General features: G+C 48.6%; 1 protein-coding gene across 17 annotated transcripts; it reads left to right on the top strand.

The window, feature by feature from the left end:
- Positions 1 to 37: 37 nt before the first annotated feature.
- KYAT1 (kynurenine aminotransferase 1) lies at positions 38 to 27,276 on the top strand. Of its 17 annotated transcripts, none has more exons than XM_057499116.1 (15): positions 53 to 187; positions 344 to 411; positions 16,851 to 17,064; positions 18,513 to 18,571; positions 20,759 to 20,906; positions 22,881 to 23,030; positions 23,110 to 23,196; positions 23,426 to 23,554; positions 24,735 to 24,855; positions 25,141 to 25,217; positions 25,352 to 25,441; positions 25,534 to 25,720; positions 25,799 to 25,878; positions 26,446 to 26,532; positions 26,614 to 27,276. In XM_057499116.1, the coding sequence occupies exons 3-15, from the start codon at positions 16,969 to 16,971 to the stop codon at positions 26,677 to 26,679; spliced, it is 1,377 nt and encodes a 458-aa protein (XP_057355099.1). In that variant the 5' UTR covers positions 53 to 187; positions 344 to 411; positions 16,851 to 16,968; the 3' UTR covers positions 26,680 to 27,276. The 17 variants fall into 17 exon arrangements, with proteins under 17 accessions (XP_036769565.2, XP_057355099.1, XP_057355101.1 ...); XM_036913662.2 differs by adding an exon at positions 14,394 to 14,498 and having other exon boundaries at positions 84 to 411; XM_057499113.1 differs by adding an exon at positions 2,542 to 2,667 and having other exon boundaries at positions 84 to 411; positions 14,394 to 17,064.

Raw genomic sequence — 27,276 nt, 5'->3', positions numbered from 1 at the left:
GCGGCGGCCAGGGCGTCGCCATCTTTTTAGGGGAACTTTCTCCACGCCTACACCACTCTGCCCGGCGGTGCAGTGTGGCTTTGGGGCGGAAGTAGCGACGCCCGGGCTCAGCCCTCTTAAAGGGACCGGAACGACTGTAACCTTCGGGGCGCTCTTGGGGTCGAGCTCTGAAGCTGCGGAGGAGGGGGTGAGTAGCGAGTTCAGCATCACTGCCTCGAGATCGGATACCAAGGCCGGAGGGCCTGGTAACCGGTGCGTGGCTTGGTTGTGCCAGAGTGTTCGCTGCGTTTAGTGCTGCTCGTGTAGCGCCCTGGATGCGCTGAAAGATTAACTCTGCCAACAGCTGCCGCGGGAATAAATTCTGTCAGCTTCTCGCTGCCTCTCGGACCCTCGGACCCTGACACCCGCCAGGTTGGTCCTTCTGCACCCACCCTCCCACCCCATCCCCTAGATCATACCGGGGGCGGGGGAAGATGGAGCCCAAGATAACTGGGCGAATTCTGGGTAGGGTTGGGGCTGTAACCCCGTCCCGGACTCTAGCTCTGTATAGGTCCGTAGACCCTGAGCGCTAGCAGTTCCCAGACTGGTAATACTAACGGCAACTTCGTTAGCGAATAACTTGTACAATGGAATACCATGCAACCACTAAGAAAAAAAAGTTTAATATGCACTAATATGGGACGACTTCCAAGGCAGCTTAGATGAAAAAATACCAACAAGAACAGCGTGGATCAGCGCTACAGATTGTGTAAAAGAACGTGTTGTAGGGGTGTGGGTGTCTGCGGGTGTGCGCACCAGCCGCCTGATAAGACGCCCAAGAAGTTGTTAACCGAGGTGACCTCGACAGGAGAACTATGATCCTGGGGCCACGGCAATGGGCAACGGACAGAACTGTGATCTTGGAGGGATCGGGGAGCACCTGCCCACCACAGCGTTCATCGCAGATGCTAACTGCTGGCTTGTTTGTTGCCCCCACTAGACTCCAAGGGCAAGAACTGTGTGTCCTATTTGCGAGCCTTTGCACCCCCCGCCCCAACTCCCCCCGCAGTGGGCAATTACTGCTATGTGCACAGGTTGGTTATTTTTTAAACAGGATGATAAGGCTCCCAGCTGTCAAATGTTAAGCCAGTGCCTGGTTTCAGCTCTCCTGCTGGGAGGTCTTACTTTTCACTGTTATTAGAGGAGGAAATAGGCTCAGAGATTAGAGATTTCAGTAATATCTTAGCCGGGAAGTGGAGAATCTGGAATTTGAGCCCCGGAGGATTTTACACTAAAGCTACATTCTTGCTCATCCCACTCCCTACTGAGCAGCTTTTCATTATCAACCATACCACACCCAGGTTGGGGTCTGGCACGTAACAGGCATCCAGTATCTGTTTATTGGCTGTTTACTGACTGCCAAGTGTAGAATGGAGAGAGGCAAACCTTGGAGACCAGAGCTTAGACTGGAGTCCAAGGCTTACCCCCTTTCCAGCCTTGAGACTGCGAACCTGTCATGTCCTTCCCTGAGCCTAAGTGTCCCCATCTGTAAAGCTAACAACCATGACCACAGTAGCTGACACTGGTGCTCCCTCTGTCCTGCTTTGTACTTTACATGCAGACTAGCCCCATTTTACAGATCAGTCAGTGAAGCACAGAGAGTTAAGAAAGTTGCCCAAAGGGGGTCTCCCCAACGCCACACTCCCAACTTCGGAGAGGTGGTTGGGCTCCTCCATCTCTCCCTTAGCCTCCGGGATCATGGACACTAATGCTCTGGGGGACCTACCGTGTGCTAGTTGAGCTGCCAGAGGCTAAGGATCTACTGGAAAATAGGACAGACACGCAGTTCTCGTCCTTGGAGTCTAGTGGGAGCAACAAAGAAGCCAACAGTTAGCATCTGCGATGGGCACTGTGGTGGGCAGGCGCTCCTTGGGAACACCTAGCTTAGCCTGGTGAAGTCAGAGAGGGCTTCTCAGAGGAGGTGACTTCTCATCTGCGACTGAAAGATGCATAGGATGTCTGGAAGGAAAAATGATGAAGCCCGAGACTCGAGCAGAGACACGCTCAGACCTGAACATAACTCTTATGATCAGTGCCCATGCAGGTTAGAAATGTTGAATTCGGCTTTTACATGAATCACTCCTTCTTCCTCAAGGCAACCTCTGTGGTTTCCCACCCTCCACTCCACATTTAGCCTGCTTCTCTGAAGACTAGGATTCCCTGAATTTATAATCCGATGGGGGGGACAAAGGAACACAGGGAGTTAATAGCAATGAGGATGCCCTTCGCTGATGCCCCGCCTCTTCATTCATGTCCAGAGTGGCAGCCAACTTGCTGACACAGAAAGTCTGCCCACGTGAATAAAGGTGTCAGCTCAGGAAGCTCCTTTCTCTCTTCCAGGCAGTTAGTGGTTGCCTGGGTTCTCAGGTGGGGCATCTAGCTGGGCGTGACCACCCCCCCCCCCCCCCGCCTCTGTTTGCTGCTAGCACAAGTCACTCCAGCTGCAGCCAGAGAAGAATCACTGTCACTCCTGCCCAACAGACTGCCGCTTCCCACTCCTAGATGGCACTGCCAGCAACCTGAGCAATTTCCCAAACGCTCATCCCACTTCCTGATTTCTGGGCAGTGGTACACGCCTTGAATTTACAGTTGGGGTTCTTATGTGCTTTTCTGGAACTCTGACTTTGGGTAAGTTATTTTCCCTCTCTGACCCTCAGTTTCTCCCTCTGTAGAACTTAGGTGACTCTAATGCTCCTGCCAGCAACTAAATATATGTACATTTATATATTTTTCCCTCATGTGTAATAAAACTCTCCATGGAGTGGGATTTTGATTTTGGATCTGGATCCTGGGCCATGATGACTAAGGAGCGGGCTGCCTCCTGTGTGTCTCTCTCAGGGTTCCCACGCACCAACCCCTCTGGCCCAGGAACCTGCAGTCTAGGCTCCAGAAGTCATTTTGCTCTCCTTTTCTAATTCCAAAGCCAAGGGAAACTGTGTAACTCAGTGTATGTGTTAGATCTCCCAGACCCGTTGTTACGTCCCTTGAGGCAGAACCACTGACTTGACAAGCTTTCTCGAAACACTTGTCTTACAGGGATTCTGTGTTTTTAAATGAAAAATCTTTCATTATCCTGCAAGGGATTTATTGTCCTGCTTTGGTTAACTGATTTTGATGGAAAGTCTTAAAGGTTTAAATGTTAGCGTCTTGTCATTGACAGTTTACTGGGGACCGGGACCTGTGCTAAATGCCTTTTGTGGATGCTTTACAGCAGCATTATTCCCATGAAGCTGAGTCTAGAGAGGCTATGTATGGCCTGACCACAGTCCCATAGCTAGTGCAGAATGCAGCCGGGACCATTTTATCCAAGCCCAAGTCCAAGGTTTTCTCTACTGTGGTTCATGTAACAGACTGGTCTTGCCTGGGCATGGTTCCCCTCTCACCAGGCTCCTTCTCCAGGAGTACCATGGTTTGTATTTTCTCAGTAACTGGGGATTTTGAGCCCAGGGATATTAAACCCTTCTAGGTACCAGATAGATCTGCCTAAAAATGAGCTGACTCACAAACATCCTTACTGCACAAAATTGACTTAGGTGATATTGGGCCAGCCTCCAAAGCCCATATCCCTTTGCCTGCCCTTGCAAACTGTCATACGGGGTGAAAGCTGGACAAGGCATGGCTCCTGTCCCCAAGGACTGGTGGTCTCCCACAGGCAGGATAGCTGATGGAGGTGGTAGCACCCACCTCCTCAAAGCGAGATTTTTGGGAGAAAAGTTTGGACTTTGGAAATAGGCAAACCAGAGTTTGTTCTCTTCTTGAGCAAAATATGGATGATAATGCCTTCCTAGTAGGCCGTTGTGGAGAATAGAGAATTTAGCAGAGGGGTCAGGTGCAGAGTAGGCGCTCTTGAATTGAGAGGAGGGTCCTGGATGGACACAAAAGGCTTCAAAATGAAGGCAAAGCTGTGGCCAGACCTTGCCAAGGGGATTGGATGGGAGGACATGGGAGACAGGGGCACAGCTTGAGCAAAGGTGGGCCACATCTGTTCAGAAGCAAAAGATTTGTATGTTCAGGGAGGAGAGAACATGGCAACTACAGAGTCTAGATTCAGGCCAGCTCCAAAGGCCAGGCTAAGGAGGCTTTGGACTTTGTCTTGTATCAACACAGGCTGCTTGCAAGGCTGGTCCAACCAGAGGTGTAACTGACACCAGCCACCAGAGTGTTAGCCAGGGGCATTTCCCTAAGAGTCATCAACCTGCTGGTCACTAGTCGTGGTGCCTCCTGGCCAGGAAGGTGGCCAGTAGCTGCCCGAGCTGATGAGGCTTGTATGCTGGGGAGGACACTGACCATTGGCCCCTGGCCTGGCAGCAAGGAAGCTGAGATCTGAGAGGCCTGGGAAGCTGCGCTCGAAGGTGTCCGAAAGGTCATTTAGTGCAAGTCTGCACGGCTCTCCAGGCACGGGTGGCCAACCAAGTGCGCCACGGCATCTGAGCCACCTGCATTGCAGCCCTTTTCTGACCGAGTTTAAAGTGATAACCATAATGATGGCATTTGTGGAGCAGACTCTCTGCTGGGCGCCCTGCTAAGTGACTTCCATGTGTTATCATTGACTTGCCACTACAACCCTGTGAGGCAGGTACTATCATTCTCATTTCAGAAATGATTCTCTGAGAGGTTTAGTAATTTGTCAGAAGTCACCCAGCTAGTAAATTGCTTTAGTCCGAGGTCTGACTCCAGAGCTTCACAGTTTGATTTTTTTTTTAATCAAACTTATGGAAGTTTATAAGACCCCAACCCAATTCCAGAGAAAACCACTGTTAGTAATTTAGTGGTGTCCCTGGAAACATCTAATGTACAAACATGTACATAATCAAGCATTCCTTGCTTTGCAGTGTGCTGTGCAGTTTCAGGTACCACAGTTTAGTTCAATAACACCAGTCCCTCAAAAACACGGTTCAAATTTCAGTTGCCACGATATATTAACTATGAGTAATTGCATAACATATGAGCTTGGCTGCTAGCTGAGTTCACAGATGGCTATGTAAATAACAGTTGTGCAAAATGATCAGTGACTCCTGTCAAAGTCTGTCATTGACTGGTGTCCATGCATGCTATTCAGTTCACACACAGCAAAGCATGGAGTTGTGTTGCCTCCCGTCTCCCAGTGACAAATCAATGTGACATTTTTCAAAATGGTTCATCGAAAGAGGGAATTGCCCAGTAGAGATGAACATGCAACAAAGAAATGCAGAGTAAAAACAGTGGAAATTAGATGTGAATCAAACATAAATAAAAGTGATAAAAGAAATAGTTGACTGTGGGAACATTGACACCACAGCTATTCGCTGTCCCAGAAAGACTAGATGTGCAACCAGAGGAACTTAGTGAAGGCAAATTGATTGACAGGGATGACTGACGTGGCTCTGGCGAAAAGGATGAAGATGTCCCAGGGGAAGAGATGCCAACAAAAACATCACATTGAAGGAACCCCCAGAAATATTTCACCACTTTGAAAGCACAAGGGATGAAATGTTCAAAGGTGATCTAAACTTAGAAAGGAATATGCTAATTAATCAATGCATAGAAAAGACTTCATTCCATATCCTAAGTTATGTGACTAGAAGGTGGCAAGCACTGTCCTAACGACTCTTGATAATTTTTTCCCCAGATTTATTGAGGATTTATTGTCACATTTTTAATAGACAAATTGTACTATATTTACAGTAAGTAAATGTTGATTTAATAATATGTATACATTGTGAAATGATTCCCAAAATGAAGTTAATTATCACATCACCTAACATAGTAATCTTTTATTTTCAGTGAGAATGGTTAAGATCTATACTCTTAGAAAATTTCAATTATGCAATACAGTATAATCCACTATATAGTCACCACCTTATACAGTAGATCCTCAGAATGTACTCATTTCATAACAAAGTTCATACCCTTTTATCAACTTCTCCCCATTTTCCCTGCCCTCCAGACCCTGGCAACCACCATACCACTCTCTGTTTTATGGGTTTGAGTTTTTTTTTAGATTCCACGTGTATGTGACAGCATACAGTATTTGTCTTTCTCTGGTGAATTTCACTCAGCGTAACACCATCCAGATTCATTCAGGTTGTCGTAAATGGCAGGTTTTCCTTTTTCAAGGCTGAATAACATTCCATTGTGTATATATACACACCACATTTTCTTTCTCCATTTACCTACCTATGGATACATAGGCTGTTTCTGTGTCTTGGCTGTCCAAGTACTAGTAATGCTGTAATGAACAGGGGAGCGTGGGTATCTTTTCAAGGTAGTGATTTTCTTCCTTTGGATATGTACCCAGAAGTAGGATTGCTGGATCATCCTTGATACATTCTTATAAAGAAAGAAAAACCCTTAATTTTCAATGTTTCTAAATTAAATTAAATTATTAATAAATATAAATATTTAATAAATATTAAATTATTATTAATTTTGCCATTTTTTTCATTTCCCTATACATTTATAACAAACCATAATAAGTTTTTAATGTTTTGACAGCCAGTTTTAAACGTAAGCAATCATGATCTTTCCCATGAATTACTAAATCCTCTTTGTATGATTTCAGCTTACACAACCATTACTATAGTCCCACACTATAGTGGGAAGTGAGGCTGCATGTATATGCATATATATGTGTTTGTGTATGTACATACCACCACATAGTACCTGTCTCTCTATGATTCAAAAAACGGTAAATGGAGTTATATTGCTCTTCTACCAGCCTTTTTCATTGCAATACATTATTAAAATTGAGGTGAAATTCACATAACATGCAATTAAAGTGTACATGTCAGTGGCATTTAGTGTATTAAAGTGACAGACACCACCTTTCTGTAGTCTCAAAAGTTTTTCATTCTCCCAGAAAAACACTCATACACATCAAATAATCACTCCCCATTTCTACCTCCCATTCCCTGGTAACTACTAATCTGCTTTCCCACTCCACGGATTTGCCTGTGCTAATATGACAGGAATCATATAATATGTGACCTCTTGTGTCTGGCTTTCACTCAGTATAATCTTTTCATAGAGTTGTAGAGTGTATCAGTGTGTCTGTTCCTTTTTATGGCTAATATTCCATGGTATGGATATACCACAATTTACCCATTCCCTTGATGCATGTGTGGGTTGTTTCTGCCTTTTGACAACTATGAGTAATGCTGTTATTAACACTCGGGTATAAGTCTCTGTGTGGACATACGTTCCATTTCTTTTCAGTTGATACCTATGAGTGAAATTACTAGGTATTAAGGTAAATCTTTGGACTTCATAAAAATTAAAAACTTTTGTGCATCAAAGGACATTATCAAGAATATGGTAAGTCCACTGAATCATTTTGAGTTAATTTTTGTAGATGGAGTGAGATAAAGGTCCGACTTCATTCTTTTGCATGTGGCTATCCTGCTGCCCCAGCACCACTGGTTGAAAAGACTATGTCTTCCTCCACTGAATCATTTTGGCATCCTTGTCAAAAATCAATTGGCCATAGATATTTGGGGTTATTTCTGGGCTCCCTATTCTATTCAGTTGGTCTGTATGTCTGTCCCTATGCCAGTACCACACTGTATTGGTTACTGTAGCTGTGTAGAAAGCTTTGGTAACAACCTGGCATTTTTCATGGACCCTGAATATCCTCCCATGTCAGAATGCTAAGGGTGATCTCACTCCTTCAGCTGCTGCACAATATTCCATCATGTGGGTAAGTCATAACATATTGAACCAGCCCCCAGTTGATGGACATCAGATTGTCTCCAGTTTTTTTCTCTCACACAATGCTGCATTAATAATCCAGGGGTATACCTCTTTGTGTATATATGTAGATGTTGCTGTGAGATAAATTTCAAAGAGGAAGTGTTGGGCCAATGAATAATGTATGTTACTATAATTAAGTTGCTCTCTACAAGTTAGTTACATCAATGAGCACTCTAACCTGGTGTTTTCCAAATCGTTGATTATGACCTCTTAGTGCCTTGTAGTATCAAATTGGTGAGTCGCAGTCTTCTTATTCTCTACCTATCTGAGAGGCAGACAGTAGTGTTTCCTTTTAGTTTTCATTAGTTATCAGTAAAGTTCAGCATCTTTTCAAGTTTATTGACTATTTTGCTTTTTTGTGAATTTGTCTTTGTCCACTTTTTCTTTTCTTATTTCAGGTGTTGGTCTTTTGTTATTAATTTATAAGGATCCTTTGTATAAGCTTGGAACTTTTCTCATAGGATTTAAAGTGATAGAACCTGTAAGGTGCTCAGCAGGCTGCCTGGCACAGAGAAAGTGTGCAATTAATAAGAGGCGTAGTCATTACCCTGAGGACAGAACTCAAGGCTACAGAGGAGTTGACCAGGGAAGACTTCCTAGAAGATGAGGGAGGGGTGTGGCCTGGGAAAGGCCCAGCAGAGGACCCAGGTGGCTCTGTATAATGAATCGAATGAGTCCCTGGTGAGAGCCCCCTGGTTCCTATGAATGAGGTCCTTGTGGATGTCCCTGGGTCTGCCCAGTCAGTGGGACCCACCTCACAGTGGGCCTCCTCTATGAAGTGAGGCCACAGTCCCCTCCTGAAACACAGATGTTACCCTGTGCTCACATACGTGGAGCCCTGGGGCCAGCTAGCCCCAAGTCTGAACAGGGCTGTGTCTGTGCGCCCCCTGCTGGTGGCTTCAGGGACAACAAATCTCAGCCCCCAGGGCATGGCCTTGACACCTGGCAGCAGTGTTGCTGAGTGAACACAGCTCACTTGGCCACCTGTGCCCTTCCTGCCCCTGCCCCTCAGACCTCCAATGGCTCCTCGCTCCCCTTCAAGTTCCTGGAAACTGTCCCCCGCTACACCACACGCTCGCAGACACAGAGATGTGTGCACATACTCAAGTTCACATTATAACTTTCACAGGCCCTATTAGTTTACCTTCATGGGCCCCTTTCTCCATTAAAAAAATAGAAATTGTATTTTACAGCTGTGTGGTATAAAGCATGAGTATCACCCAGGCTGGATTGTTTTTATACATCCATTCTCTTTTTTTCTTATTTTAAAATAAATCAAAATCAAACCATTTTCACGAGCCCTTCAAAATGTGGGCCCTTCGGTGCTGTGCCTTCTGAGGAGGCCTGATGGAGAAGTCATCCCTGCCAGCAAATGAGTGAATTCACACGCATGCAGCCCCACATGCCATTTTATGTTAATTCAGTGATATTCATAAAGTACCCACTCTACATCGATCCTTTACTAGGCACTAAGGAACGTGCTTTCCATGGATTATTTTATTTTTATTTATTTTAGAGGGAAATTGACATTCAGAGAAGTGAAAAGGCTTGTCTCAGGCCACACAGCCAAGGTCTGAGTGACACCAGAGCCTGTGTTCTAATCCTGTCTGTGGGGGACTCTTGGGGACCTGGTCCCAGGGAGGCACCCAGGGTTGGGCCATAGAGAGACAGGCCTGCCCCGAGAAGGGTGCAGTGAATACAGACTCACACGCACACCACCCCTGCCCTGCAGGCCCCTGCAGTGAAAGCCCCAGCCCTGAGGCCGGGAGCCTGGGTAAGCGCAGCCTCATCCACCGCAGGCTCTCCTTGCCTTCTGTGGAGCCAGGCAAGGCACCACGCACCGTCTCTCCTGAGAGCTGGCAGTGCCCAGAGGGAGGCAGGGGCTGAGCTTGGCAGAGGCGTGGGGAGGGCCGCAAGCTGGCCCTCTCCCCATGTGGCTTTCTGCCCTGTGCAGGGTGGGCACTGGGTGGTGCAGGCCCCCAGGAACTCATGAGTGTTCATTGTTTTGTCATTATAACTGGTGCCCTTGCCTTTTAGTGGGGCAGCCTCCCAGGGCTGGTGAAAGGGTTGGCCCAGGGACCTGTGTGTCACCTTTAGCATAGTGCCTGAAACAGAGAGAGCAGTCCGCAGATTAGATCTGATGATATCAATATTATTCCTGCCACTGTAATCTGGTGAGATGATAAGGGCATAATTTAGGGCAAAGGAGTGTAGTCCTTTAGGAGAAAGGACAGAATTGATAGGCGTGGAGTGATGTGGGTGAAGCTGTCAGAGAGAGGATCCGATTTTGAATCAAGCTGTCAGAAGGCAGTGGAGGGGGGTCCCTGTAGATTAAGCCCATCTGGATGAGTCAGCAGGCTGTTGGGCAGGCAACCCTGCATTTGGCCAGTCTAAAGGGCCCAACCATCCCCATTTGCCCAGGATGGCCCGGTTCTATCAATGAAAATCCCATGTCCCGAGAAGCCCCTCAATCCTGGGAGTGCAGGGCAATTGTTCCCTAGAACATGCAGCTGGCACAGGGTGCCTCTAAGACCACCCCTGGGCTCAGACCTGGCCACGGGCCTCGCGTCCCCTAGCTGAGGGAAGCTGACGCACTCCTCCTGATGTGACACACCAGGGAATGTCCCTCCTCTGATACAGGTAACACTGCCGTTTGTTGCGCTGAGTTCTGGTTCTTAGCCTGTAGCGCTCCCCTGGGAACTGGGTCTCGATTCTGAGAAATTAGTGAACTCTAGCCAGACTGACTTCTCAGCTCCTGGAATCTTCCAGCACTCTTCCACCCCTGGGCCTTTGCCTGTTCTCTCTGCCTGACACACTTTCCCCTCCTTGGGAATCGGCTTGAAGGTGGAGCCCTCCCCAACTGCCCAGCCCTGAGGCAGGTGCCCAGAGCGCCCTCTATGCACATTGTATTGGCTCCCAACTGGGTGGTTCTAAACAACACAGATTTTTTTTCTCTGACAGTTTTGGAGACCACAAGTCCAAAATCAATGTCAGCAGGGCTATGCTTTCCCTGAAGTCTGTAGAGGAGAATCTGTTCGATGCCTTTCTCTTAGCTTATGGTGTTGCCAACGGTCCATGGCAGTCCTTGGCACGTCAGGCCGTCACTCGTCTCTGCCTCTGTCTGCACATGGAGCTCTCCCCATATGTCTGTGTCTCTTCTTTTATAGGGAACCAGTCATATCGGATTAAGGTCCACTCTAATACACCATGACTTCATCTTAAATTGATTTCATCTACAAAGGTCCTATTTCCAAATACGGTCATATTCACAGGCATTAGACGTTAGGGCCTCAACATATCCTTTCGAAGGACACACGTCACGCTGTAACACACGTTTTTGCACTTGTCAGGAAATACATGCTGAACGAATGAAGGAGACAGTGCCTGTGGGATGTCTCTCAGGGCTGTGAGCCCATGCAGCAGGGTCCTGCCAGGCCCGGTCCCCACTGTGGTTTCAGCACTGGGCCAGGGCCTGGCCAGAGAAGGTGTTTTGGAGAAGCTGACAGTGGAGGAACAGGAAGATATGTCCCACCTTTGGACAGATGCTAATTGTCAGTGCTCTGAAAGACCTTGGGGGAACAGGCTGGGCTGGGAGGGGATTCAGGGGTTAGGAGGAGTAGCCAGAGAGCTGTCTCAGTCAGGCTGAACTTACATCTTATAAGCAGGTGCAAGCATCAATCGACTTCATGGAATCTTCTAGTATGGGCAAGCCTGAGCATTTACATACCGAGATAAACATTATTGGGTTATAAATTACTTTCCTTCATTTCTCCTTTTAATGAAGGTAGAACATTATATTGGTAGTGTTGAAGCTATGTGACTAGGTAGGTTATATTGGACTTAGAGTTTCCAGTCCTGAATATGAGGATCTCGGAAATCAACACTCTGTCCTAACAAGTAAAAAGCTGAAGAAACTGAAAAAGCAACATGTCTTCTTAGATCCGTTAGAGAAGTGAGGTCATAGGGCAAACCGCTGCCTCCACAGTTGGAGAGACAGACAAGTGAATACAGAGAATCACAACTTAGAGCAGGAGCTCCCAGGGGGACCAGCTCTCAGGTAGAAAACCTAAACTCTGACTGACCAAGTGCTGAAGGCTCGGTGTAGACAAGTCTGAGAGTCCAAAACTCCAGGGGCGCCCACAGTCCAAATCTGGTCTGCTACCAGCATTTGTAAATACAGTTATCGGGACTCAGCCACACTTACCCATTGACATGTTGTCTAAGGCTGCTTCCCAGCCCCAACAGTATAGTTGAAAAGCTATGACAGCGACCGTATGTCCTGCAGAGCCTAAAATAGTTACTCTGGCCCCGTGCAGAAAGGTAGCTATAGAAAGAGTGGAGACAGTGGCACAATTAGCAGACAGGGTGAGTGTGGCTGGGGACAGCAAGCAAAAGGAATGGTGGCAGGAAATGACTGGGAGACATGGCCTCACTGCTAATCCAGTAGAACCTTGTAGTGCATGGTAAAGACTGGATTTTATTCTTAGGTATGAGGATTGAGAAAGAGAAAAACAGCCTCTGGAATCTGGGAGCTGTGCTGGCACGCACAGATAGGACTTACGTTCTGTTGAACGTGAATCATTTCACCAGACGTCCGTATGGGACAGGGCCTCTCTGTGACCACGATACACTGAGAAAAAAGCAAGGCCACTCTGTGATTGTGTCTCAACACAGGCAACATGACAGTTGTCAAAGCCACACCAAGCTAAGCACCCCCTCTCCTGGCCTCACTCTAGCCTGCCCTCCCTGTAAATAATATTACTGTGATATCCAACCATAAAATTATCCTTGCTTCTGACCGCACCAATCCTGGGCAAAGTCCCGCTTCCTTGGGCTCTCCCCACAGTCATTCCACCGAAGTCCAAGTCCTCTGAGGAGCTCTAACACCCTCTTACTGAGACGCTCCACAGTTCCCTGGCACGCGTGCATTTCCTCTCCTTGCCACTTGCCATCACACCTGTGCTCCTGGTGGTTTTTGGCTGAGGGCATCAACAGGGTTTGTCCTAATTTGCTGCAAATGAAAGAAAAAACAAAATAACAGTAGCTTAAACGAGATCCAGCTTCCCCTCTCTCTCCCGTACCCCTCTCTCATCAACTAAGTCCAGAAGTAAAGGGTGGTTCCTCCGTCACTGGGGTCCCAGGTTCCTTCCATGTTGTGGCTCTGACTTCACCTCACCTCAGAGGTGATGGAACACTTCAAATATATACAGAAGTAGCCAGTAGAGTATGCCAACCCGCCAGGCCTCAGTTCACGGCCCATCTTACTTCCAGCCCCATCCACTTCCCACTTCCTCCATCTGGATCATTTGGATTGGATATTTTGAAGCAAATCCCAGATATCATGTAAATATTTAGGATATATCTCTAAAATATAAGGACTATTAGAAATCCCCCAATACCACTAGCATACCTAAAAAAATTAATGATTCCTTCCCGTCATGCAATACCAGTGTTCACATTCACCCATCAGACTTGCCCCTAACGTGGGGGGCCACACGGGAGCCCACACACCTGATGTCTAGGTATCTACAGGTTGGACTGACGCTTCACTCGGGTGGTCCAGCCAGGGCCCCACAGCCCACTCCCTGAGGACTGCCCTTGAGACACATGCCTAAGGATGCCATGCTCTGCCCAACCCTCCCTGCCCAGACTGAGCAGGGCACAAATCCATCGGGGCTGCACTGAACCCCATCCCAGGGTTCCAGAGAGGCCAGAGAACAGTTATCAGGGACACTGTCTAGCCGCCCATTTTGAGTATATGGGGTGGCCAGCTCAAAACCAAGTAGCCCCTCCTCTCTGGTTCCTCGGGGCAGGGGTGGGGGTATTCCTCCCACCACAGCACCCAGTGTGTACATGCTCTTCCTGCCTCTGTCTCTGTCCATCTCTGGCTCTCAGCCCCACATCTTCGGGTCATGGCGGTCAGGAGGGTTCTTTCCCCTGCTGGAACTCTGCTCAGTCAGTTACCAAACATTCAACACCTTCCTGAGAGGTTGAGGAGTAAGCCCCTGTGCGTGTTTCTGCTGGGTGCTTGTCCAGAACAGAAACCCGGTGTGGGAGGGCAGCGCCATGTAGCGCTGGTGTCTGAATCGCAGGAGAGGCCCGATGTTGCATCGGTTTGATATGTGTGCCTCCTTTGTCTCAAAACCTTTCATTTTGAAGAAGTGAGACATACAGTAAAGGTGGAAGGATTTTACGTTGGCTGTACATATGCCCACCACCCAGACTCACTGCTAGGTCACGTTTCGCTGGATTTGTTAATGTCTCTCTTCCCTGCCCTGTCCTTGTGTACAAATGTCTTCTTTGCTGAGTCTTTTGAAAGCAAGTTGCAGACATCCTGACCCTTCACCCCTGGGAACTCCCACACGTGCCTCCTCAGAATGCCACCCCTCTATGTAACCACCCCATGTTATCACACCAAAGAAAGGGGCCCCTGCTTCAGTCTTGTCATCTGATACACAGGCCCTGTTCCGGCCGGTCCAGTTGACCCACAGTTATCTTTTGTGACCTTTGCTGCTCTTGTCATCACCAATCCAGAAGCCAGTGAAGGGTCGCACATAGTGTGTCTCTTTAGCCTCCTTCAGTCTAGAACAGCCCCCCTGGCCCCCAAACACTCACTTCTTTTTCAGGGCTATGTTCTGACCCCCTTGGAGGAGAGGGGGAAGGAAGGAAGATTGGAAGGCAAAGTCTCAGACTGCAGAGCATTTCTCAGAAAGTTCCAGCAAGGCCAGTGGGTGACAGCACACTGTCCTTGAGAGCTCCGTGTCCCCCTGCTCACTGCCCTGCAGGCCCCGGCTGGAGCAGCCCGTGGAAGTTCCGCCTTCGATCTCCCAGCACAGCTGTCCCCTCAGTCAGGCTCCTGGCAGTCAGAGAAACGCATTCCCTTGGCCTCCACAAGGGCACTGCCTTTTTGGGGGGGGTGGGGAGAGAGGTTTAAACCTTGGCAGCTTAAAAAGCAAATTAATTGAAATATATAATTCAATATATTGAAGTATAATCAAGCATTAAAGTGTACTGTTCACCAGTGCTTAGTATCTTCACACTGTGCGATCATCTCCACAATCTAATTCGTGAGGAAGGTAGCCAACAGCATTAGCATCACGCCCGGTTCCCACCCAGCCCCCGCCTGCCCCAGGCGATTGCTGATCTGCTCTGTCTCTCTGGGTTTGCCTATGCCATAGAAACAATCCAATAATTTGTGGTCTTCCGTGACTGGCGTCTTTTACTTAGCACGATGTTTGCAAGGTTCATCCATGTCATAGCATGTCAGGACTTCATTCCCTTTCACTGCTGAATGATTTTCCCTCATATGGATTTACCACATTTTGTTTGTCAACTGATGCCCATCAATTGATGGACATTGAGGTGGTTTCCACTTTTTGGCTATAAACACTCATGTACAAGTTACCGTGTAGACATGCTTTAATTTCTCTTGGGTATATACCTAGGAGCAGAACTACCGGGTCATATGACAACTCTGCATTTAACATTTTGAGGAACTCCTAATTGTGTTCCACAGCAGCGGCACCATGTTACATTCCCAGAAGCAATATACAGGGTTCCAATTTCTCAACATCCTCAAAACACTTGTAATTACCTATCTTACTTGTTTTTGTTTTTGCTTCTGGGTACCCAGAATTATTGGATGTTGAATGTACCCTCTAGCCGTTGTGGCAAAGCAAGAAAACAGCATTTTTCTGTTTTGGGGGTTTTTTTGTTTTGTTTTTTTGCCGTGCAATTTAGTTTTGCATTTTGATCTTAAATCCAGTAATCTGGCTGAGCTTTAGTTAATTTGTTTATTTACTTTAAATTATTTTGTGTAGTCAACCATATCCCTTGGAAATAGCGATGGTATTATTTCTTTTGGGTCTTATACACGTGGTTTCTTTTTCTTGTCACTCTGGCTAGGACTTTCAATACAGTGTTGAAAGAAAGTGGTAATAGGAAACTTCTTTGAGTTTTGTTCCTTAAAGGGAATTCATTTTGCCATTTAATTAAGTTTCTAGTTGCTAAATTTCATATATCCTTGAAACACTTGTAACTTTCTCATTTGTTACAGCCATCCTGGTGGGTGTGAAGCAGTATCTTAATGTGGCATTTCTCTAATGACCAATGATGTTAAGCACCTTTTCATGAGCTTATTGGCCATTTATATATTTTCTTTGGAGAAATTCAGATTTATGATTTGCAGATATTTTCTCCTATACTGTGGCTTGTCTTTCACTTTCTTATGGTATCCTTTGAAGCACAAAAATTTCTGAATTTGATGAAGTCCAATTTATCTATTTTTTTCTTTTGTTGGCTTATGCTTTTGGTGTTTTATCTAAGAAACTGTATTCTAACTCAAGAACACAAAGTTTTACTCCTTTTTTTCTTCTAGGAGTTTTATAGTTTTAGCTCTTATATTTAGATTTATGATCTACTTTGAGTTAATTTTTATGTGTGGTGTGAGGTAGGGGTCCAAATTCTTTTTTTTTTTGTATGTGGAAATTGAATTGTCCCTGCACCATTTGTTGAAAAAAACTGTCCTTTCCTCTTGACACCTTTGTCAGATAGCAATTGACCATTAAAGTGAGAGTTTATTTTTGGACTCTCAATTCTATTCCATTGATTTATGTCTCTCCTTATGTCAGTACTACACTTTCTTGGTACCTTTAGCTTTTTAGGGCCTTGGACATTTTTCCCCCTTGTACTTTTTTTGTTGAAGAAACAGAGTCATTTGTTCCATCAGACTGAATTTGTTGATTGCATCTCTGTGGTGTCATTTAACATATTCTTCTGTCCCTTGTATTTTAGTAACCCAGAGGCATGATCTGATTTAGATTTGATTTTAGCAGAAGAATAATTTGCAGGCAGTATGTGCGTTTCCCTAGTCAGAGCATGCTGTGGAGTTGAGCCTTCCGGTGATGCTAGGGGCCATCCATGACCTTCACCTGGATCATTTTTTTTCATTAGAGGGTGGGGAGGGGGTCACAGGGTGGTTTGGAGGATTGAGGGGTAATCATGCAATGAAGTATCTGTTGCCGTGCCTGGCACATAGTGACCTCTCAATAAATATTAGCCCTTATTGTTGTTGTTGTTATTAGAGCTGTGTGTGTGGGACCCAAATCCTGGGCTTGGAGCCATTCTCTGGCCAGGGCGTTCTCTTCCCTTCTTCTCTGCCCCTGGAGGAGAAATCTACAGTGCCCCAAGGCTCTGGGAGGCATGTTCAGGAATGCAGCAGCCATCTCTTTGCACCTGGTGGGGCCCCTCCTGGGAAAGAAGGCTGAAGCTTCACTCATCCGGTCCTTGCACCAGACTGTAAGTGCTCTAACCCCATTAGCACTGCCTCCTGCATGACCCAGGGTGCCTAGGATCTGTGTCCTGGCATCAAAGCTGTGCATGAGCCTCCTCTTTTAGGAAGCCTTCCCTGACTGCAGCCTGGAAGCGGACCCCTCCCTTGCCCTCGCCTCTTACCTAGAACTTGTAGCTCTGCTTCTGAATGGTCTGCTTGGTGCTGCTGCCTGCCTATCATCCTTCGTGCCCAGCCCAGTGTTAGGTACACAGTAGGTGCTCAGTAAATGTTGGCTGGTTGAATGCATTGTGCATAAGCCCAAGAATAGTCACTGTTTCCTCATTTATCCAAGTACTATGTGACTTACTTGAAGGTGATTCCTTTGAGCACCCCAAGTTTCTGGGGTCCCCCATTATTTTTATCTCTTTCCTAAACTCATTCAACTCCTTTGTTCTCTCTCTGTGCCCCTGTACCCCTCTTCTCATTCCCTCTCCACAATCCTCTTCACACTTCCCTCCAACTTCTGCCCTCCTCCCAACCCCAACTCATTTTTACTTTATTATTTTTTTTTAATATGCTGCATCCCCACTTCAAAAATAATTCCTTGTATCATCAAATCCATGGTGCCGTCAATTGTAAGATGTATTTATCTTTTATGGGCAATAAAAGTAAGGGGGGAAAATGCCAAATAAACTCATGCTATAGATTGTAAGACACACGCAAATTCAGGGAAAGTACAATGCGAAAAAGGCACATGCCCAGATCAATGAAGTGTGGTATGATCTCTGTACACAGAACTTGAAAACAGAGAAGCACGTACGTGAATTAAATCTCCTGTAATTCCACCACTCAGAGAACCTTTGTTAACATTTTGATATATTTCCTTCCAAACTATTTTTTTATTTATATATGGCCATAGGAAAAAAATGTATGTTTATACAAATGTGTGTTAGGGTATATTTTTTACAAAACACAATCATACTATACATACTGTCTGGTAGCCTTTTTATTGATACAGTATACCATATGGATAAGTATTCTTCTAAAATGTGATTTCCTCGTCAGTAAAGTGGGCCCAGCCACATAGTTCTGAGAAGTAATCAGAAGAGCTTAGCCAGACCTCTGTAGAAGGAAGCTGCCGCTGCGATTGTTGCTGTGACCTTCCCCTGCCCCTTTCTCCCGCTCCTCCTCAGCCCCCAGCGCCAAACCAACCTGGCTGAAGCTGGTCTGTATCTCAGGACTTGTGCCTGGGCTGGCAAGTGGGAAGGGAGGCTGGTGGAATGGGGAGGAGCCAGGTGCAGGAACAGGTTGGGGGCACAGGCTGGGACTCACCCTGCTATCTGGGGGCGCTGATCTCCACCTCCTCCTGGGAATGGATGGGGTGGGATTGTGGTTAGAAAATAGCTGCCTCCCAAGCCAGGTGCAGACTGCTGCACCTCCAAAACGTTGACCTTTCCACTTGTTCTCTCTCCAGCTCGCCATGGCCAAACAGCTGCAGGCTCGAAGGCTGGACAGGATCGAGTACAACCCGTGGTGAGCCGGGGACTGAGACGCGTGTGGGTGCCCCCTTGGGCATGGGGTCGGGACAGGGCTGGTGGTCCCTGCGTTTGGAGTAACTCAGTGGCACCCAGAACAGCTGCAAGATTCAGACTGCGAGACTTGCAGCCACAGCCCCAGAGAAGTAAGATCCGAAGCAGCAGGTTTGAGTTTGAATCTCAGCTTCATCCTGCTTGGCTGTGGCACCGGGGCTGGTGACACACCTGGTGTGAGCCTTGGCTCCCCAGCTGCAAAATGGAGATAATTAAACCCACCTTGCAGGGCCTCGGGAAGACACGGTGAAACACTGCATGGTAGCAATGGCCGCCACTCAGGCTCCGGGCTAAGGGCTTTCCAGGGAGTATTTTATTTCACACTTTGTACAGATAAAAATAAGCTAGTAAGATAGAGGCAGCTCCTCACCAGACATTTGCTGAGGTTAATGTTGTTTCTTTATTGACTTGCTCTAAATATGAAAGTAGTAGTATGAACCCATTGTCACTCACACCGCCTCATAAGATGTGTGAGAGGGATTTAAGGACCTTCCTGTTCTTCCTGCACCTTTGGTCAAAGGCATACAGACACCCCTGTACTTTAAAAAAAATTGTTAGCTGTTGTTTGTACAAAACAAGGGGCTGTTTTTCCTTCTCAGACTCTCCTTATGTTCAGCACTTTGTGTCTTGCGAAGATTGTCCACCTCCATCTTCCTCAATGCTCGTGGTGCTTAACAGGGAAGCCAGGCCCACAAGCCCCCTAGAGTCTGGCTGCCCTCTAGGTTGGGCCTCCAGGTCCTGACCCTCATGCTGGTACCCTCTGTCCTCTAGGGAAGGGAGGCTAGGCAGCCTTGTGGGCTGTTTTGCAGAGAAGGTAAAGTCCAACTCAGCAGGGGAGATGACAAGGAGGCAGGTTGGATGATGCCAAAGACTCTTTCCTGACTCATGGGAAATCCAACATGCCCGTTGTACCAACGAGAAGACTGAGGCCAGGAGAGGCTAAATCTCCTGCAAGGGCAGGGCAGAGCAGAGCGGGCCTGGAAGGGTGCCCAGGACAGGAGGGAGTGCCCGGACGAATGAGGGCCGTGAACATCAGGGCGAAAGAAGGCCCCAGGTTCCTGCTGACCCTGGAGCGGTGGCTTAAGGAGCAGGATCCTGTAGGCCCGACCTGAGGGCCAGTGAGGCTCTCGAGGGCATTTGAGCTTGGCTCCCTTGTTCCAGTTACCATGGAACATCCACCACCTGATTGGACACCTCAACTCTACCATTAGCTGCTTTGTGACTTTGGGCAGGTTACTGGTCTCTCTGAGCTCAGGAATTGTGTGTCTTCAGAGGCACTATGGAGCTCTGAGGAGAAAATCACAGATTTTTTAACATAATGATAGTTATTGTGATGCAAATTCAACTCAGCCAGGCCTAACTTCTCTGCCCAACTGCCCCCTGACCCCCAACCTGGAACCACGTACCCCTCTCCTCATGCAGCCTCTCAGCCTCCCTCTCAGTTGTCCTGAAGAGATGGCCACCAGTCAGGGCCGGAGGAAAGGTTGTTGAGGGCCGGGGTGGCAGATGGCAGGGCTGACGGGGCCCCTCTTCTGTCCAGGGCAATGGTCAAGAGCATAACTTTGCTTCAGACAGATGCGGAGCCAAAGCCTGGGGGCTGTGTTCTAACCGGAGGCCCCACCGTCTCCATCCCTTTGTGACTCAGGAGTAGGACCTGCCTCGCACACGGGGGGAGGGTTATGTGGGCAGTGCGCTGCCAAGTGTGGCGTTGACAAGCGCACTAGTGGGTCATGAAACCCACTTTGGGGGGGTCTCAGCCAGCATTTCTGAAAAATAGAATGGCCTGAGCTAGGAAATAGTAGAGCAGCGGGTCACGCCAGAAAGAAAATGTTGATTCCATGTTTATGCTCTACCGGCTTTGTGATGGAAAGATGAGTTCTTATTATGAGTCATGTCAAAAAGTTTGTGAGTGTGAAAGCCTCTGGCTGAGATGTGCAGTTGGCACAGGGTCCGGCCCATTTAATCTCAAAGCATGACACCAGTCAAGACCTCACCCAGCTCTTCAAGCCAGGGCTCAGCTAGTCGTCCAGTTTTTCTCACATGAGCCCAGTGCCCCCTGCCTTGGATGCAGGTGGGTGTCCAGGTCAGCGTGGAGGCGTGGGTTGGTGCCGACATGCCATTTGTTGCCCAGGGTGAAGTTCATCAAACTGTCCAGTGAGTATGATGTCGTGAACTTGGGCCAAGGCTTCCCCGACTTCCCGCCCCCAGACTTCGCTGTGGAAGCCTTTCAGCATGCTGTCAGCAGGGACTTCATGCTCAACCAGTACACCAAGGCATTTGTGAGTTTCCAGCCCTTGTGGGACCCCCAGACACAGGCCTCTAAGGGAGCCCTGGGGGAAGAAGGGGCAGGCCCACATGGGGCGGGGTTCCTGGAGCAGAGCCCGGGGATTTGGGCTGGCCCTAGTTGAGTGTTCACCAGGTTTTCCTCCGTTCCAGGCCCTGGGACAGCTCATGGCCTGTCGAAGGGCAGACAAAAACCTCAAACAAAGGCATGATGATACGCTGTGATGGAGGGGGTTGGGGAGCAGGACGAAGGGAATAAAATCTGGGAAGATCCAGAAAGGCTTCCTGGAGGAAGTGACACTAACTGAGGCCTGAAACAGAAGCTAGTGATTGATTGACTCTAAATCCAAATTCTTTCTATAAAGGGTCACATAGTAAATATTTGCCAGCTCTTAGAGTAGAACAGTGGTTCTTAAACTTTGATATGCATCAGAATTCCTTGGAGGGAAGTTCCCTCCAAGTCTCCCACCCAGAGAGAACCACTGCCAACGGTTTTCTACTTTGCTGAGAGTGTTTAGACTTTTAAACTTCCACCTTTTAAAAATGTTTATACACACACATACAACATACACCTACATGTGAGATTCGTGGGTTTTTTTAAAGACAAATGGACTCATACTACAAATAATGTTCTGTAACTTACTTATTTCACTAAACAGCATGTCATAGACATCTTTCCATGTCACAGTAGCCTTGGGTTTTTTTAATGGCTGCATAGTATTCCATTACCTAGATTTGCCATGATTTATTTAACCAGCCCTGAGGCACTGGTTTGGACATCTCACTATTATAAGCAATGAATAAGCCATCGTGACTATGTCTGTGTGTACATCTTTGTACACATATGAGTTGTTTCTCTCAGATAAAACCCTACCAGTAAAACTAGAGAACCAAAGGGTGTAAACATTTAAACATATGATGGATATTGTTAAATTGCTCTCCAGTAAGAAAAGTCTACTCACATTCCCACCAACAGACTGGTCCAGAGCTGGCAAGAAAGGACCCATTTGTCTCACACTCTTACAAACTGAGCACTATCAATTTTTTAAAATACTGGTTAATACTGATATTATATTCTTATATAGCAGTATTACAATGTTGCTTTTATTTGCTTTTCTTCAATTATTATTATTTTCATATGTGCATTGACATTGGCACTTTTTTGTTCATAACCTACCTCATTTTGTTACTTGGGTGCATATCTTTGTCTTGTTGCTTTATAAGAGCCCTTTATATATTAAATATCTTAACCTCTTTTTTATTTTTTTATTAAATCATCATTTAAACTCTTTTTTTTATGTTGGAATGTTTTTCTCTTTGGCTTTTAACTTTGCTTACGGTATATTTTGCTGTACAGAAATTTTTTATTTTTATGTGGTCAAATCTGTTATTTAAGTTCCAGACCTTAGGTTTCAGTGACTTGGCTTAGCCTTGAGTGTTTTTTAAATGTCCTCAGCAAATAAGCATACAGATCCAACCTTCCTCTCAAAGTGGGGTGCTTCCAAAGCTGGAACATAAGTCCTGTTCTTGTACCTCAACTGTGCATGACCTTGGGCAAGTCATTTCCTTTCTGCTGAGTCTCTACTTTTCCACCTGTCAAATGGTGGGGATCAAATAATACCTCTCTTGCAAGCTGCTGGGAGGATCAGATGGTATGAATGTGCTGCTTAAACGTAAGAAAGGTATTTAAAATGTGGAGTTGCTGCTACTTGAGGCACTGCATTGGACTGTGGTCCATGAAGACACGCATTCTTGTCTGGTTCTCCACCAAATCCCAGCCCTGGGTGCTGGGTCTGGCACAAAATAGCCTTGATGGCAAGTGCTGGCAGATGAAATGAAAGACCTCATCCTGCAGGAGCTGACTTTTGCCCTAGACCTGCTGCTGGAAGGTACTAGAATTGCCTGGATGCATCTGTGTAGGAGGGTGGGCCTGGGCTAAGCCAGGCACCTGACCCTTGCTGTCCTGGCAGGGCTACCCACCTCTGACAAAGATCCTGGCAAATTTCTTTGGAAAGCTGCTGGGACAAGAGATAGACCCACTTAAGAATGTGCTGGTGACCGTGGGTGCCTACGGGGCGCTGTTCACAGCCTTCCAGGCCCTAGTGGATGAAGGGGATGAGGTGAGGGGCAAGGCTTGGGCTGGGTGGGGGTGAGGGGGCCGAGCAGTACTGACCCCAGCTAATCTGACCCCTGTACCAGGTCATCATCATCGAGCCCTTTTTTGACTGTTATGAGCCCATGACCCTGATGGCAGGGGGTCGCCCTGTGTTTGTGTCCCTGAAGCCGGTGAGGATGCTGGGTGGCGCATGGGTGGGCAGAGGGGTCCAAGGAGTGTGTTGTGTTGGACCCTGGGAAGTGGGAAAGAAGGAAAGCAGTGAAGGAGGATGGAAGAGGGTTGTCCCAAGCCCCAGAGGACTTAGGGTGCAGACAGATGAGATGGCAGGGAGAGGCCACATCCCTAGAGCTGGATGTTGGGTAAGTAAGTACGGCCACATCCCCCCACCAATTCTTGCAGAGCCCCACCCAGGACGGGGAACTGGATTCCAGCAGCAACTGGCAGCTGGACCCCACGGAGCTGGCCAGCAAGTTCACATCTCGCACCAAAGCCTTCATCCTCAACACACCCAACAACCCCCTTGGGAAGGTACCTGAGAGACCCCCCTCCAGGAGCCCTCCAGACTGGGTTCACCTCCACACTTGGTCGCCGCCTGCTGTCTCGGGCCTCAGTATCTCCATCTGTGAGTGGGAGGGCTGCCTGTGCTGAGCTCTGAGGACCAAGGTGCCGAGGTCCTAGAGTCAGGCACGGGAATCCCCAGTCTGGGCTGGGGTGACAGACTGGGCTAGGTGCCTCCACTGCTCCCCATGACCCTGGGATTGGGACTTCCCCACTTGGGGTGTTTGCTTATCTAAAATGGGAGCGCAACAGAACCGATGTAAAGGAAAACCCAGTCTTCCTCCTGTGTTCCTTTACTCACACTATCACCACATTCAAAGCACTTCTAACACCAGATATGTGTTGGGGTAGAGGGTTCCCCACACGAAACAACTGTGCAACACCAGTTACATATCCTATAATTTAAGTCAGTTGAATTAGATTCTGACCCTGTCTACCCAGAAATAGCATCAGACCCCACAAGTAAAGGGCACAGTCTCACAGGCTGTCCGCCACTTCAGATGCCAGTTGCAAGTCCAGGTTGTCACTTGTGCCTCTGACTAGTCAGCTGTCAACCTGAGGTTCTGGTAACCCTCTCTGGTTCTATTAATTTGTTAGAGCATCTTACAGAATTGGGTCAAACAGACTTAGGTTTACCAGTTTATGAAAGGATTTGATAAAGGATATAGATGAACACCCAGATAAAGAGATACACAGGGCAAGGACCCAAGCTCAGAGCCTCTGTCCTTGTGGAGTTGGGGTGTGTCACCCTCCTGGCATGTGCATATGCCCACCAGCCTGGGAGCTTTCCTGTAGGAAGAGTGGGAGGGCGGGGCTGCAGATCCTAAGCTGCTGCTGATCATGGCTTGGTCTCTGGTGACCAGCTCCCGTCCTGGAGCCTTCCAGGAGCCCACCCAGAGTAGTCTCATTAAAATGAAAGATGCTTCTAGCTCACTATCACTTAGAAACTTACAAGGGTTTGGGGGGTTCTGTGCCAGGACCCGGAGACAGGGACCAATATATGTATAATTTCTACCACCTCACCACCGACCTCAGAGGGTCAGTGTGGCAGGGATTCGATAGAACGGGGGAGAAAAGCCCTTGGCACCTGGCCGGGCGGCATCCTCTCATCTCTCTGAGCAGGCCTTCCTGTTTGGGGCGGCCCCCACAGGTGTTCTCCAGGGCGGAACTGGAGCTGGTGGCCAGCCTGTGCCGGCAGCATGACGTGGTGTGCATCTCCGATGAGGTCTACCAGTGGCTGGTCTATGATGGGGACCAGCACATCAGCATAGGTGAGCCAGGCCAGCCGGGGGCCCCCTCCCCCAGAATGTTGGTGATGGGGCCTTGAGCCCAATCCAGGAGTCAGCACAGCCCTGGTGATGAGGGCCAGAGGTCTGGAGCCACACAGGTTGTGTGACCTGAGGCAGTGACTTGGCCTCTGTGAGAACGGGGCACACTGGCCCTGCCTCCTGGGGTCGATCTGTAGATAGCTTAGCACACGGCAGAATCCACAGTGTTGCGAGCCTACGTGCCCGCTCGCCCCCGTCTCAGCAGCCGCTCTCTTTGGCCTTGGGCAGCCAGCCTCCCAGGCATGTGGGAACGCACCCTGACCGTTGGCAGCGCTGGCAAGACCTTTAGTGCCACCGGCTGGAAGGTGAGTTGAGAGTTGAGGAGGGTGGGAGTGACCCCTGCACACACACACAGCATGAACTTTGGCAAGCCAGGCTGGCCTTGGAATCAAGAAAGAGTTTGGCCAGGCCTCACCCCCTACCTGTGTTCCTGGTCCAGGTGGGCTGGGTCCTGGGTCCAGACCGTATCATGCAGCACCTGCGCACCGTGCACCAGAACTCTGTCTTTCACTGTCCCACGCAAGCCCAGGTGAGACAGAGGAAGCCACCTTGTGGGGAGAGGGGAGGGTCAACAAACAAGTGCAGGTAACGCCTGACCCCTTCGCCCGCCGCGCTCCCCAGGCTGCAGTAGCCGAGAGCTTGGAGCGGGAGCAGCTGCACTTCGGCCAGCCTAGCAGCTACTTCGTGCAGCTCCCACAGGCCATGCAGCGCAACCGTGACTGCGTGATCCGCAGCCTGCAGTCTGTGGGCCTGAGGCCCGTGATCCCCCAGGGCAGCTACTTCCTCATCACAGACATCTCGGACTTCAGTGAGTGGGAATGGCCAGGCTGGACAGGGTGAACGGGGCTGGAGGCCACCCGGGGCTCAGCATGGTCTCTGTCCCCAGAGAGCAAGATGCCTGACTTGCCTGGTGCTGTGGATGAGCCCTATGACAGCTGCTTCGTCACGTGGATGATCAAGAACAAGGTGGGCAGAGGCTCTGCCAGGACTCAGAGTAAGGTTTTGCACTGCTCAAGGGTGCCTGGCCAAGGGACTGATGGGTCAGAATCCAGATCAGCCTCTACTGTGACCTCTGGCACAAGGTTGTATTATCCTCTTCAAGGCATGGGGAGCCTGTTGTAGATTTGCACAAAGATGCCGTGTGGGCTGGCAGGAATTCCTGTCCTCTCAGGGCCTTGGTCTTCCCATTTGTACAGTGAAGAACTGGCTCATTAACTCGGGTTCACCCAGCTCAGAGCTATGATTCTGTTCACTGCTTCTCTGGCCCTGCCCTGTCTGCCACATGACTGGCCCCTCTCTCGGCCTGCATCTCCCCTCCGTACACAAGGAGGGACGTGGAATGATGCTCTGGGATTCTTTTCCTCTGCCCTTGGCACAACACTGGGAGGTACTGCCTAAAGCCAGTTTTCCTTCCCCCACTGCATCATGGGAACCTCTCTGCTCCCCCCCCCACCCCCATGCACTGCCCCACCCCTGGGTCCATACTTGCCAGATGCTGGGGTTGTGTTGAAGTGTGGGCCCCTTCCTCCCCAGGGCTTGGCGGCCATCCCGGTCTCCATCTTCTACAGCGTGCCTCATCAGAAGCACTTTGACCACTATATCCGCTTCTGTTTTGTGAAGGTAAAGGGCAGGGTGGGGCCAGGGAAGGCCTCCCTGAGCTGGGGGCGTGGGGAGAGATAGGACCAATCTATGTTGGTGCAGGATGAATGCACACTCCGGGCCATGGATGAGAGCCTGCAGAAGTGGAAGGATGAACTCAGGCCCTGACATCGTCCCCTCAGCCCTGCTGTGCTGGGTCCCTTTGCGCTCTGCAGTTGTGTCTTTGTCCTGGTTTCAGCCATTCCCATGGTGGAGGTAGATGATACGCAGGAAGGTCTTCAGGGAAGAGCCCTCCGTCTTGGTCTTGGGGGACTCAGGGGCATCTCCCCATGGTGTCTGTGTTCCTGTCGTGGAGATGAAGGAGGCCTGACCTGGGCTCCTCCTTGCCCATTCCCAGGTGGGGTCTTAGGGTCTTGAGGCCCTTAGGCCTCCCCAGACTTGCTGGGACTCAACGGGCAGAGTTGGACAGTGTGCTGGCCTTGAGTCCTAGCCCGGGCCCCAGGGCTCTTTCCCTGTCTAACCCTGACCTTCGGAAGTTGCTATAGGCTTGAGCCCTCAAGCCAGTCCTTTCTGCCCTAATAAAGTTTTAAGTGTAAGTTATGAAGCCCTTATTGGCTCTTCTCCCTGCTTCACATGCTGGTGCTCATCACGGAGGGCGACCCAGTCAGTATGGAAGGCACCTCAGTGGACCTCAGATCACAACTGTTCTTTGTACAAATGTGTTCTGTGAAATAAAACCAAGGCCCAGAGAAGGGTGGGAACTTG

The sequence above is a fragment of the Manis pentadactyla genome, chromosome 3 (assembly GCF_030020395.1).
Source record: "Manis pentadactyla isolate mManPen7 chromosome 3, mManPen7.hap1, whole genome shotgun sequence".
NCBI lineage: Eukaryota > Metazoa > Chordata > Mammalia > Pholidota > Manidae > Manis > Manis pentadactyla.
The sequence above is the reverse complement of the archived record's forward strand: the minus strand, read 5'-3'. Positions and strand labels throughout refer to the sequence as shown.